Source organism: Pavona decussata, unplaced genomic scaffold, assembly GCF_977016875.1.
Source record: "Pavona decussata unplaced genomic scaffold, jaPavDecu1.1 SCAFFOLD_175, whole genome shotgun sequence".
Lineage (NCBI taxonomy): Eukaryota > Metazoa > Cnidaria > Anthozoa > Scleractinia > Agariciidae > Pavona > Pavona decussata.
In genome coordinates this window covers 404,647-418,983 of record NW_028145586.1, presented here as the reverse complement: position 1 = coordinate 418,983, position 14,337 = coordinate 404,647, and the positions used below count along the sequence as shown (strand labels likewise).

General features: G+C 38.2%; 2 protein-coding genes across 2 annotated transcripts in view; both read left to right on the top strand.

Annotated features, from left to right (window-relative positions):
- The window catches only part of LOC146463495 (uncharacterized), a 38,347-nt gene extending 29,102 nt beyond the window's left edge, over positions 1-9,245 (top strand). The window contains exons 3-9 of the mRNA XM_085084198.1: positions 4,067-4,133; positions 4,581-4,632; positions 5,795-7,031; positions 7,575-7,667; positions 7,875-7,967; positions 8,637-8,729; positions 9,154-9,245. Of these exons, the coding sequence (XP_084940324.1) occupies positions 4,615-4,632; positions 5,795-7,031; positions 7,575-7,667; positions 7,875-7,967; positions 8,637-8,729; positions 9,154-9,245 (1,626 nt within the window). The 5' untranslated portion in view covers positions 4,067-4,133; positions 4,581-4,614. The remainder of the gene's footprint in view (positions 1-4,066; positions 4,134-4,580; positions 4,633-5,794; positions 7,032-7,574; positions 7,668-7,874; positions 7,968-8,636; positions 8,730-9,153) is intronic.
- Positions 1-14,337, top strand: part of LOC146463494 (uncharacterized) — a 333,098-nt gene that overhangs the window by 311,511 nt on the left and 7,250 nt on the right. The window lies entirely within an intron of this gene.

Genomic DNA, 14,337 nt, shown 5'->3' with positions numbered 1-14,337 from the left:
TCCCAGCTCACTGTAAAATTAATCACATGGATTCCAGAATAGTATAATAGCTATTTTCTGATCAAAATGGGCATTTTTGGCGATTTGGGTCGTTTTGTCCTCCTGTTAATTCAAAAATACCTTTTATTTTCCCTTGATCTAGCTGGGAAATCAATTTAAATAAAGTTTACCTTCTCTTAGCGAAGCAAAAATTCTCAGTTTCTTGCTGGGTTACCTTGGAATCTTGTCAGAATTGAAAATAATTTCAACGGCTTTTCTTTGATTGACGTCCACCAAAACGCAACTTTGTCGAAGTCTTTTGAAGGCGATGGGTCGCGTGTTATTGGTAACCGCTGTAAGTGTATTGTATAACCTTGAGCGCTCACTTTGTCAAAAAAAAAAAATTTGAAATCAAACATTATTTACAATTCGGCATTCCGAGTAATTAGGACGCATGTGTTTACTTCTGCCGAATTTGCTCTGCGTCATCGGTTGAAAAATTGGAAGATGGAGAGAAATTGCTCGTTTCAGCGGCTAGTTGGTGGCCAAAGCGGTCAAAAGCAAATGACTCAATTTCGGCAGAAGTAAACACATGCGTCCTAATTAATGTTGCCGAATTGTAAATAATGTTTGATTTCAAAGGAATTTTTTTTTTGACAAAGTGAGCGCTCAAGGTTATACAATGCACTTTAAAAGACCTAAACTCATTTTCCTGCACATATCTTTGTAAGTTGAAAAGATTTTAATCTAGTGGAGTTTGTCCGCGTAATAAGGTTTCCCGAATTTAAGAAAAAGTTAGGAGCCTCGCACCTGCTACGTAGCTTCGCTTATCGGGCGAACGATCAATAAGTGAGAATTCTATATTTAGAACCTTTTTAATAGAGGTAAACAAACCGTTTGCCACAGATCTCTCTCGATGGCAACTCTCAAAACAGTTTTACATGCTCTTTACTCGTGCAAAAAGAAACATGTCTTGTACTGTGCGAACCCAAAAGCAAATCATTTTCAGTTTCCAAAGGGATAGTTTTCGAGAATCATATAAAAGCGTGCGTCTACTTCTGCATCAAAAGGCACCTTTACAGGACTGTCAACCTCACACGTCTTCAAATATGGAGAATATGACTTCCCCGGACAGCAATAACAAAGAGCCTTACAGAGGTGTCCCACCAGGCCAAAGTCACGGGTTCAGTGAGCATTGGGGGGGGGGGGGGGGGGGGGAGGACATTAAACACTAACAGAAACAACGCTAAACATTTTACATATACTTGTCAGCAAATTCGAGTCTACGACAAATAGAAAACTTCGTCAATTATCCGGGAGATTACAGACATAAATCTGGAGACCAGAAGATACGGCTCAAAATCTGGAGATTACAGACATAAATCTGGAGATCGGGAGATAAGGTTCAAAATCTGGAGACTCCCGGATTATCCCGGAGAGTTGACAGCCCTGCCTTTTTGAAATAAATGTGATGCGGTATATTTCCAGCCTGGTGAATGTATGAGAATGATGAATTATTCTAGAAAGTGACACAGGCATACTGGGAAATAAGAAATCCGAGTGCTCCTACCAGGAGTCGAACCTAAGACCTTCCGATTAGTAGTTCGGATGCTGCACCACTGAGCTACAGGAGACTCGTGGGAGCTAAGGCCATTAAACTAGGTTCACGGGAAAAACATCCTGCATACTGCTAGGATTTGAATGTCGAACGTGTCGTATATGAAATAAATGTGATGGTATATTTCAAGCCTGGTGAATGAATGAGAATGATAAATTATTCTAGAAAGTGACACAGGCATACTCGGAAGAAAGAAATCCGAGGAGCGCTCGGATTTCTTTTTTGCGAGTGTGCCTGTGTCACTTTCTAGAACAATTCATCATTCTCAAAACGTATCTTGTCGAACATAATCCTAAAAAAGTTAGATACGCCACAAAGGGGACCTATTTGCGTATTCACCTGCCATGGGCAAATCGGTAAATACAATTAATACAAATTACAAAACTCGCTTTGCGGCCAGTAACTAGCCCTTTTTCAGATATATATCACTATTCCCTTTCTTCTGCTTTAGGAAATCATTAGCAATGGACCTTCCCAGGCATTTGACTTTTGGAGCTAAAACTAGATAGGATTTCTAGTTTGTTGCACAGTCACTCGAAATAAATGGGAAAAGTAAATGTGTTGCGTGTATATACACCGACTCAAAGTATTGCATACAAAGAACTCTCCTTCGAAATAGGCTTGTGCTTACAAATAAAAAAGTTACAAAAAATCAAAAGGAAAACATTGTATGCTAGTAAGGAAGAAAATGAAGAAATGAGCAAGAGCAAGACAAAAATATCCACGCGGATGTATTTGCGGCACGTGATCACTTGGATGTAAAGATTGCGTGACATCGATCTGCCTCTGTTTTTCAGTTCAATTAGTTTCTTCACATTCTTGCCTCTTTTCATTAGAAATATTCAATACAAAACTCAGTAGATAACCAGAGGATGCTTTATATGCAAGACATGGATCCAGGTCCTACAAAAATATTGGACAACCCAGAAAGAGGTGACGCTTAGAAAATGCCGTAGTGATGAAAAGGCCGGTGGCTAAGCACGGCAGCAAGACACGGGAAAATTAGCGAAGAACATCAAAATTATTTGCCTTCAAACACCCATTTGGAAGGTAAGCTGTAACCGAAGTATTATCTCAGGTTAACTGGGTAGTTTTGATGGGAAATGGCAGGGTTTTACAATGGTTTGCTCAGAAAGCGAGCTAAGGATAGTAGAATTGTTTACATTTCCTGGTTAAACAAGATCTCTTCGAAAGGTCAAATTGGGTCAACTTGCATGGAGCCGCTCGCCTCACAAATAACTTTTGCCAAGAAAAAAATTATATCACGTTCACAAACAGCTCTTTTACTTGCTAGAATTGAATTTTGAAAGAATTCTACATAATACCGAGTATGTTTTGAGATGTTTGAAAATGGTATGGAATTTTTGATTTTCAAAGTCTACAAATTTCGGTTCTCTTCGCTTGCTCTCCAGGAATTCGGAATTACAATTGTAAGTCTAAACTATCATCAAAGCAGCTTAGCAATACCTCTTAAATATAATTATAAACGAGGAAAAACCATAATTTGCTATGCGCCTTCACGCGAGTTCGATTATCTGATCATGAAATTTGACCTCATTCCTGTGATTTTTCGGCTTCACCGGTTGTCGACGGTTTTTCGTAATTTTCTCAAAAATGTAAAAACTCTAGAACCTAAAACTTATATCACGATTCTTAGCATACCATAGGTTATCTCTGGACGAAATATCAAGGGGTCCATTTTTCCGACCTTGTGCCGCCCCTCACGCGGTGGTTAGGGAAAGTTGCTCTTAATATTTTGTAGTTGAAACTCAATAACCTTTCACTATTCATACATGTTAAAAATTGTATAAATATGTCAGTTGTGGACCTGTAATGATCCCAAGTGTTATACTCTCTTATTCGTTATTCATGATATATGCAGCTACTGCCTTGTAACACAAACCTCATAACACAAGAGGTGAGCAGGGACATTAAGCTCACTTGACCATCATCTGATACAATGTATGCGTGCGGAAGATCGTGGCTTTGACTAATTTGAATCAGGTTCTCAAATATTTTCTCTGTTATCCAACATTTTGAGGCAAATGGAATGGTTACATTTCCTTTGAGAATTGACATTAAGAACATGTCACTAGCATTAGATATAGTCACTTCCAAGAGTTTGTAAAATAAATAACGATACTATGTTCATTATTATTTACTGAGACTGCGTGGTTGGTTTTCATGGGGTTTCCTAATAATGGCTGCTTCAAAGGGAAATGGTTACTTGTAACGGTGGTCATCCCAAGAGATTTAAGTCATACTGGCCACTTCAGTGCTTTGACAAAATTGCTGAAATTTAGGTTTGAGACAAAAAAAAATACAAATAATGTTCATTACTAATGATGGATTTGACAAACCTCAACAAATCTCGTCATCATGTCACTTTTAGCCGCAACCCTATTGATTAATGTGCTGGGGAATACATCTAACTTACCTTTGTTGTGTTTTTTCTATTCTTATTTTCAGTTTATCTATCAGTTCAAGTGTTAAAGAGTTGGTTCAAGATGTGCAAATGTTCTTGGAGTATGATTTAGTAAGTTACAACATTGAAACCAGCAATTTCCTACTTTTTATATATTAATATTAATTAGCGTTGTTGTATGGGTGATAGAGAAGTTTGAATTACAGTCAAAGCATTTTGGTCGGTACATCTGTTATGAGGAAAGAAGAAACTAAGGGTACAGTAGAATGTTTTAAAACCTGTTGCTGTTTGACTGTACAATGTATTTGTTGCCACTATCTCTGTAATCAGTTTAGGGCATCTTGTGGGTAAGCAGATTAAACAGATTCACCTAATAAGAGTTCTCCCCATCTCCCTCTTTTGTTTGCTTCTGTCAATCAATTTTTATTTTTATTTTTTTAGTTTCTTATTGGAACTTTCAAAATTTTTCCTGTGCATAATTATAAATCTAAACTAAATTAAAATCACAGTTCCTACTAAATGTTTGCATGATTCTCTATTTTTTTTTTTTTTTTTCAGTTTCAGTAATCAACAAGATTAAAGGCTTCCTGTGATGTCAAGGCTATCAAAGGTATTATCGTTGGCCTTAAGGGGAAACTTTGTTGTCTGTTATGATCAGCTGTAACCTTAAATTCTTCTGGATGTGACAATGAACTGGTGGTGTGAAGTAATAGATAACGACATGCTACTTAATTTTGTCAATTGACAAATTAAGGTTGAATTAAGCTTGTCATAGAAACTAAATTGGATTTCATATATTTAACAACTTGGCTGGCTTTGTACTGTGAAGGAGATTTCATAAAAATAGATTTTGAATAGTAAACTGAAGAAACAGTATTTCTAATTATGTTTCAGTGAACATAACTTTTTACAGAATTACAGGTAAAGCGACAGGTTAAGGTTGGCATAAGATGACAGGGATTCAGCCTGCAACAAGTTTATGACTGATTTGTGTACATGTAGTATTTAGAAACGTTGAAAATCCTTTAGTTTAATAGTTATTGTTTTATTAACTTACACACGGCAGGGTTTTTGTTAGAGCATGGATGCAGGGACCATTACTTGCCAATTACATTTGTATAATTATGCTTTATCCTGGCTATTTTTTGGCTGTATACAAAAGGTTGAGAGCAAATTTACCATGTGGTTCCTGCTAAGTTAAATTTGGTCCACCCTTAATCAAATGCTTAACAAAAAAGCCCTATACACACAGTGAGTTTTGATGTAAAACAAGATACAATAATCTGTATAGCCTCGGTTACAGACGTACTAGTAAGCACGTTGCACTGAACACATATGGTATGCTGTTCATATGCTGTCTGCCAATTTTCCCCAAACCTCAAACTTTCAGTAAATTCTCAAATTCATGTTATGACTCCTGGCTGATCAGCCAATGTTGTGCAGACAGTCATGAAGAGAATGGGTTGATTTTGAAGATAAAGGTGGGGTTCGTCAATTTTAAGGGAATCAGTGGATTTGTTTGTTTTTACATTCCAGTTAAGACATGCCAAAATATTCCAGAATGTTTTTGCAACTGCAAGTTAAGTTTTACCTCCTCACTTCAAGCAAAACACTGTTTTCTCAAAGCAGAAAATGGATATCTGCATATTTATAATAATTTGCCCAATATTCTTTGCTTATAAACCCTTTGCCTTGACTAATTGAGTTGAGAAGGAAGCACACTGCTGTCAGCTTATCAGTTAATATATTGTCTTTTTTCCTCTTATTTTTAGGAGTCCTCCTTTCTTAACATAGCCTCTACATCACAGGAAGGTCATGAAGAGGAAGCCCCAAGTTTGTCCTCCAGAAGAACATTGAGAGTGACTCTTCTAAGCAGTGAATGGAGATCAACAAAAGGAGGTGTGTCAACCATCAATAGAGAGCTTGCCATTCAGTTGGCAAAGTTCCCTGATGTGCAAGTCAGTGTCTATCTCCCTGAATGTAATGAAAAGGATAAAAGAATTGCTGCTAGTCACAATGTCCATCTTCTTCAGGCAGAAGAAATGCCTGGTTATGACCCAGTTGATTGGTTGGCAACTATTCCAAAAGGTCATGTTATGGACTGTGTGATAGGCCATGGAGTTCAGCTTGGTAAACAAGTACAAGTCATTAAACGCCACCATGATTGTACATGTAAATGGATTCAGGTTGTCCATACTGACCCTGAAGAGCTTGGAATGTTCAAAAACAATGCAGATGCTGTTTCTAAAGGAGAGGAAAAGCACAAAGTAGAAGTTAAACTCTGTGAATTGTCTGATCAAGTTGTAGCAGTTGGACCCAAGCTGGCAGAAGCTTTCTCAGGATATCTGCGTCCTTTTCAGAAAGATCAAAATGTTCTCAACCTCACCCCAGGCATCTTTTCTGAGTTTGCTGATGTAAAGCAAGCATCTGAGGAAAGAAGAACATTTTCTGTTCTGTTGCTAGGGAATGGTGACAGTGAAGACTTGCAGCTGAAAGGTTATGACATTGCTGCTCAGGCAATTGCAAAGTTGAAAGACATGCCACAGCCCTACAAACTGAAGGTTGTTGGAGTAGAAAGTGGAAGAGAGCAGCAAGTAGCAGAAATGTTGCTCCAGCAAGGCATTTCCCGTGATCAACTTGTTGTACCTGGTTTCAAAGAAAGAGAGAAGCTGGCTGAGCAGCTTTGTGAGGTAAACCTTGCTATAATGCCATCAAGATCCGAGGGGTTTGGTCTGCCTGCTCTTGAAGCTCTATCTGCTGGTCTTCCTGTGCTTGTAAGTGGTAACTCTGGTCTCGGAGAAGCTCTTAAGAATGTGCCTCATGGTTCAAACTGTGTAGTGGATTCAAACGATCCTAACAGGTGGGCAGAGGCAATCAGGAGTGTCCGTCAGAGAAGAAGAAATGTACGACTTGTGGAAATGAAGTCTATCTGTGAAGAGTATGCAAAGGTTTACAGCTGGGAGGGGCAGTGCAGGTCACTTGTGCAAAGAATGATGAACATCACTTCAGGTAAAATTCCTTTGTTGCATTAATAACGGCCGACGTGCCCTGTGGTATAAAAAGACCAGATTTACAAAGCCCTTCTAAGTGAAGGTGCCTCCCAAGTATTGTTTACTGACAAAAGTTTACTGTTGGCTTAACGTATGAGACTTACATGTGTGAGGGCTTTGGAGGATTGTACTTGAATGCCAGAGTTTTGCAACTCAGATGTCACATTCTCACAACTCACTGATGTCAAATTTTCACAAGCTTAATATCAGATCAAACAACTTGGATGTTGGATTTTGGAAGTAACAACTCAGAGGACAAATTGTCACAACTTGGATGTTGGATGGAACGTTAATAAGCTTCCCCATATTATTGCATGCTTTGACTTGGTAAAGAATAATAATGCAATGGTCTGTGATAGTGGTCTGGGGTACAATGAAATAAAGGCCAATACATGATGTACATCACTGTATGTTGATGTTACTGATTCAAGCACTGTGTATTTTCACACCCCTAAGATGCTATGTTGTATAATTTTGCTTATTACAGTTTTCCCCTCTGAAGGTTTTTCTGATGGAAGTCAGTCTTCAGTAGCGGGTTACAGTCAGCTTCCTTTCCCTGCAGCCTCTCAAACTCATCTGACAAGTGGAACAGAAGGTAGGCATGAATCACTTTGCCAAAACAGTTACAAGGAAACTATCAGGTAGCATCTGCGAAAATCATTAAACAATAAGGTTTCTGATGTACGTTTATGACCTTTGTTCCTGCATTTATGTAAATGTTACAGACTGCTGTCTGTGCAAGAAATATTGTTTTTTACTGAAATCACTGGTGATGTATAGTATACAATTTTCCCCTCTAAAGGTTATTCTGTTGGAAGTCAGTCTTCAGTAGCAGGTTACAGTCAGCTTCCTCTCCCTGTCAAGTCTCAGACTCATCTAAGAAGTGGAACTGAAAGTAGGTGTAAACATTTAGATTTATTCCACCAAAACTATCGGTAATATTTGCAAAAATTGAAGGGCCGACAGCATAATCAACCCAAATGACTTTTCAGATTGCTTTTTGTTGTTTAGGTTAAGATTGGCCACATTTTTTGCCATGCAACAGTTACTGGGATTATTCAAAATGTTTCCACCTGCCTTTAATTCCACCTGTCAGATGAGTTTGAGAGACCACAGGGAAAGATCACTTTTTGTTGTTTAGGTAAAGATTGGCCTCAATTTTTGCATGAGGATTTGAATTCGTTCAGAGAATGTTGCTCCAATATTTTATCTGCTGCTTTGTAAATTGTGCGGCAAAGCAACAAATGAAACATTGAGCACAGTTTCCTTAAGGAATTCAAGGCCACATAAAAAAACCCGGTGAATCTGAGCTAAAACAAGAAAAAGCGATCTAAAAAGTCATTTGGGTGATTATATGCTCTCAGCCCTTCAATTGTCAGCTGTCTTGGTGTGTCGATCATTAAACAATAATTAGTTTTTATGCTAGTGGTGTACTTACATGTATGTGGCTTTTTCTCCTTGCATTCATGTACCTGCTGTATGCTGCTGTCTCGTTGTACATTCATTCTGAAACTAAAAGTGCTATGTTGTATAATTTTGTTAATTGCAATTTTCTTCTCTGAAGGATTTTCTGGTGGAAGCCAGTCTTCAGTAGCAGTTAACACTCAGCTTCCTTTCCCTGTAGCCCCTCAAACTCACCCGAGAAGTGGAACTCAAGGTAGGTGGAAACATTTTGTATAATCCCAACAACTGCCCCATGGCATTTAGAACACATTAATAATTGTAAGAGCAAGTTTTCAATCAAAATCCTGAGAAGTGGAACAGAAGGTGGATGGGAACATTTTGAATAATCCCAACAACCATCAAATGGCATTTATGAGACATTTTAAAAGTCAGTTTTAAAATCAAATCGTTATTTAAATTGACCCTAAAAATCTGTTTATTGTGTGAATATAATTTTCTTTGTTATACACTGACGCTATTGTGGAGCTGGAAAAGCCCTCGGCATTCACAGGCTGAGATCTAAGGTTCTTCAAGACCCTCCTTTCCATTCGTCCAGTGTCTTTCTTTATGAGTATAATGACATACATGTTTGCATATTACAATTTTCTGCGAGTTAAGACAGTTTCCTTTCCCTGCAGCCTCTCAAACTCATCTAAGAAGTGGAACTGAAGGTAGGTGGAAAATACAGGTGGCCGCACACAGTTTGCGCAAGCTTGAAAGGTTCATTTAATGATGCTAGTAAGCGTGTGCTAGGGTTGTGTTAAGCAAATATGGCATTGATAAAGCGATCCCTCAATTTTATATCAAATGGAGCACAAAGTTGAGTTTTGTTCGTGAAATAATTCAGTTTCTTGTTGTAAACCCTGTTTCTTTCTTTTTTCTTAATTGAAAACCCAATTGAAAACCCACATGCGCATTTGACCAAAAAATTGTGACTGGTTGTTTTAGTGGAAATGACTGAACTGTTTTCTTAGGAACCGCTTATTAGAATTTCATGAAATTTGACAAAACATTAGTTCTCTAAACACGTAACTCTCTTGCAAACAAAAACGCAAATCTTACAGAGGGTATCTTCACAAAACATTAAAGTGCAAAACCAATATTTACATGAGATTTCTCTGTCAAAATTACGTGAAAGCAGTGTCACTATGTCAGTACATGTATTTTTTTTAGTTAATTTCTGGAGACAAAAAATGGAAAAAATCAAACGAGTGCATTTTCTAAAAATTAAGGAAAACTAAATATTTGTGGACGGTTAATAGCTCGCTCAATGCTATGGCAATGGCACCTATCTCAACAACAAGTATCTAAATTTATTCCTTCTTAGTTAATCTTGCAGCATGCTAATTTCGGGCATCCACAAGTACATAGTTTGCAAAAAACGTTTACTAACACCTATATACTAGAAAACTGTATTCGGCCACCTTAAAACAATCATTATAAAGCTAATTACTTACAAAACAAACTCAACTGGGGCCACCGATAAAACCGACACTTTGAAATTTAAAGAAATGTTCTCGTTTTTGATTGGTTTTCAAACTACCAAAGCCAGACTCCTTTGTTGTAAACGTGACCTGTGATTGGCTGATCAATGTTGGGTGGCCCCGGTTGAGTTCGTTGCACTGTAACATTTACAAAAAACCAGACGCTGTGGGAGCGTATACTTGGGCGTCGTTGTATTAGGAGTATCTGAGCATTCACGTTAGTTCAGTCTTTGATGACAGGTGAACGATGAAAGACTCGCTGAGAGTCTAAGGCTTCACTTTGTATTTGCGATAAACGTGATGTAGCTCAACCGAAAATATCACGCAAAGGATGAATAAACAAAATAAAACATTACTCTCTTACTAAACATGTTGGATTTTGTAACCATTGCTTGATTTCATACCGTGGGGGTCTGGGTACGAGTCTGTGTATTATGGGTTATGGGACTCAACAGCCACATAGCCAGAAAGAGCACACCGAAGTTTACAACATTCTCAAGTTGGTGTTAATCAAGCTAATATTAGGAAAGATACAGCCATTCAAAAACTCCAAATTTTACTAAGAAATGTATGGAACGCCGGACGTGACGGACGATTAGTCCGGCGTTCCATACATTTCTTAGTAAATTTTTTAAGTTTTTGAATGGCTCTATCTCGCCTCTTTCTGGCTATGTGGGTGTTGAGTCCCACATCCCATAATACACAGACTTGTACCCAGACCCCCACGGTATGAAATCAGGCAATGAAGTGAATCTAAGATAATGATGAATTTTGGAGACAAAAGAGTATTTGTGGTTCCAGTGGTAGTGATGGATTTTGGCGACAGAGGAGTCTGATTTGTGGTTCCAGTCAGGTAGTGATGAATTTTGGCAACAAAGGAGTATTTGTGGTTCCACTGGTAGTGATGAATTATGGCGACAGAGGAGTATTTGTGCGAATACTTCTCCACCCTGATAGCCTTATTTTCTGGGCTTTCTGTGACAGATGTTTCAGCTTTTTCACTGGTAGCACGATCTGGGCGCACGATCACGTCGAAACACACACCTGTGAAAGCCAACACGATTATTTTTGCTAAGAATAAATTCGCTTGAGGAAATCTCAATAAAATTACGTTTATTTTCACTGGAACACCATTTAACAAATCGACGGCAGTTTTCTATGGTCTATACTCTTATAGGCCATAAAATGACGTCAAAAAAATGCTCAAAACTCAAGTGGAACCACGAGCCGCAGTACGAGCGCAATGGGCTATTTTTTTCGTTGAGAAAGCGTGCGCGTTACATCTGACGTCATTTTTATTGTCTGTACTCTTATAGACAATAGCTACGAGCCAATCAGCGGGCGGGAATTTGGACAGTTATTGTAAAATTTCCTTTGGTAGACTAGATACAGTAACCTTCATAGTTTTCTCCAACACATCACTACGATCATCAAACACGATTACAACAGATTTTGCCAATGATGCACAATCGCGAACATTGCACTTGTGGAACATGCCAAAAAAAAAAAAATATATATATATATATATATATATATATATATACAAAAAAAGGAGTATAAATTAATACAAAAATCAGAAAAATCACTGCATTTACCACAAGAGGTACGAAAGTGGAGCAACTGCTTTCCATTTTGTTTTGACAATCTGTCCATTCGTCCATTTGGTATCATTGAATATCTCTTGCTTTTTCTTTGAGTTCGCGCACCGACCCGTTCCGAAGACGCTCAACATCTTTTAGAGTGAGTCTACCGTGAACGGCGTGTGTATTTGTCTGTGGAATGAGCGTACTAGACGACATTTCTCGTCACTTTAACTCAGTCGCGATTTCTAAGCAAAACAGCGACGCAATATCGACTTGCTTGAGTATCAAAAACCATCATTTAGTCACCAATGAGATGCCGCTTCAAACCGCAAGGTAAACAAACAAACAAACAAACAGTGTTTTGATCGTTATCACTCCAGATATCACGCTCAGATCGTATTTTGTCTCACAGATTCATTCGTTTTTTCAACTTCAACGCTTGTGTTATGGGTATCCTTCGATGCGATATAACTAGCTTGAATTCACAAAAACAAGCAAAAGCGTCGCGTTCATTCCATAATTGACTGCTACCTGCTCGATCGCTGTTTTTAGAGAGTAAACGTGAGATTCGCGGTTATGTTTTCTTAAAAAAATGCGAAATAATTATTATCACCTTTGATGCTTACGCAACACTTCTGAGAAACTGAAAACAGCGAGCGGTAGAGTCTGTTGGATTATGCTCGTAAAATAGAGTATTATGCTTTCGGGCGTCACCCGTGAAAGCAGGGTATTATGCTCAAAATTATGCTCGGCTGGAGGTATAATGCTCAAATTATGCCGGACTAAAATGACACTTCCACCCCACCCCCCATAGGACCGTACCTATTATTAAACATTCCTAACCTTTCTGAATTATCTGATTCTACCATGATGCAAACCCACGAGCACTATACACGCTTGAAAGCCTGGCATAAAGAGGTAACCAGGCCTTTGATTATACCAAAATGCACTGGGTACGAGTTTAAGGTATCCAGTTCCTAAAATATTCCCGCTTTTATCAACTTTGTACACTCTAGCTGGAGTTGCTGGCAAAATTTGCATACACTTTTCACAGTTTTCAGAAACAACAGCATTATGCTGCAAAATACATTAGTATTATGCCAACATTATGCCTGATGCTCCAGATACAGTATTATGCTCAAAATTATGCTGGCATAATCCGACAGACCCTAGCGAGCGGCAAATGAAGTATAAACATAGTCACGTGGTCACCTCTGCCACCAAAACAAAAATCCCTTACGGTTTTAGGTCGTAAATCATTGCTTGCTACTGTTTTATCGACACATTGCCGCATTTAACATGTCGCCCGGTTAGTGAACACTGTAGATTTTTTTCTGATTTTTAATTTTGTCCCCTGATAACTTGGTAGAATCACACAACACCCTGAAGCTCCTGACGCACCACATTTCGCAACGACTGCCGAATCATCCTTTACTTTCCAGAAAATTAACACCACCACTCGGAAACACCAGTTGCTTACATATCAAAAATATTAGCTGTGAAGTTTATGAATATTATTACGCACCCATACCATTTAACAAAAAGACAACTTAAACTTTGTAACGTTCGCGATCCATCCACAGATACAGGATACAGCAACAGTCCCACTCGGCCAACATGTAGCGCACGCGTAGTAGACCTCTCTTTGCCATTTGAGACTTAAGAAGAAATCCTGTTTTATACCTTGGGCTTCGCCCAAGTAATTACCAGCTGTCTTAACTTGGTGCGTTGTTAAACAACAAAATAACAGTTTTTGATACAAGTGGTGTATTACATGTATGTGGCTTTTTCTCCTTTCATTTGATCATGAAAATGCATGTTGTTGTATGTTGCTATCTGTGTACATGTACATTTACTCCGTTAAAAGTATAATCCTTTACATTACAATTTTCTCCTCTGAAGGTTTTTCTGATGGAAGTCAGTCTTCAGTAGCAGGTTACAATCAGCTTCCTTTCCCTGTAGCCTCACAAACTCATCTGAGAGGTGAAATTCAAGGTAGGTGGGAATTGCTTTTTTTAATCAAAACAAAGCTGTCACATAGCATTTGCAAAAAATGTCAGATGTCTTGATCCCGTTCAAGCCTGAAAATTTTCAGGCTTTCATTTCGCAACTGCTTAAGTTGCGTTGTAACTGCGACAATATTTCTTCTGTTTGATCTTTCATCTTTCGCAATATATGTTTCATATATTTACATTTATTTGTCTTGATACTTGTTTACTATGCAAAAATTACAGAGAGATTTAAGGCTCGACGTTTAGGAGTCATCTTGACTCCATTATCAAGAGAAAAAATCAGTTTGTGAACGCGGATATTTAAATAGGCTAGAGCTGAAAATTAACATATTAATAGGTGGTTACACAAATACTTAAGCGCGAATTGAATCAGTTTGCACGTTCAGTTCTGGTTTCAGTTTGCGTATGAATAGCATCTCATGAATGAGGCAATCAAATTTGCTGGTACATTTCGCAAGTATGTGAAACCGTTCTAAAAAACGCTGTGGTATCTGGTCATTATGTTGAAGATGGTAGTGTTTGTAAATGGAAGACGACTTTCTTGTGTCCGTCTACTCGCTCCGCGTTCACAAACTGATTTTTACTCTTGATAATGGAGTCAAGATGGCTCCGAAACGTCGAGCCTTAAATCTCTCTGTAATTTTTGCATGTCTTTGCTTCAGCAAATCCCTTTTAATTAAAACTTGTACACTATGTTATTTTATTAGCTTCTCCCCCCCTAAAGGATTCTTGTTAATATAGCA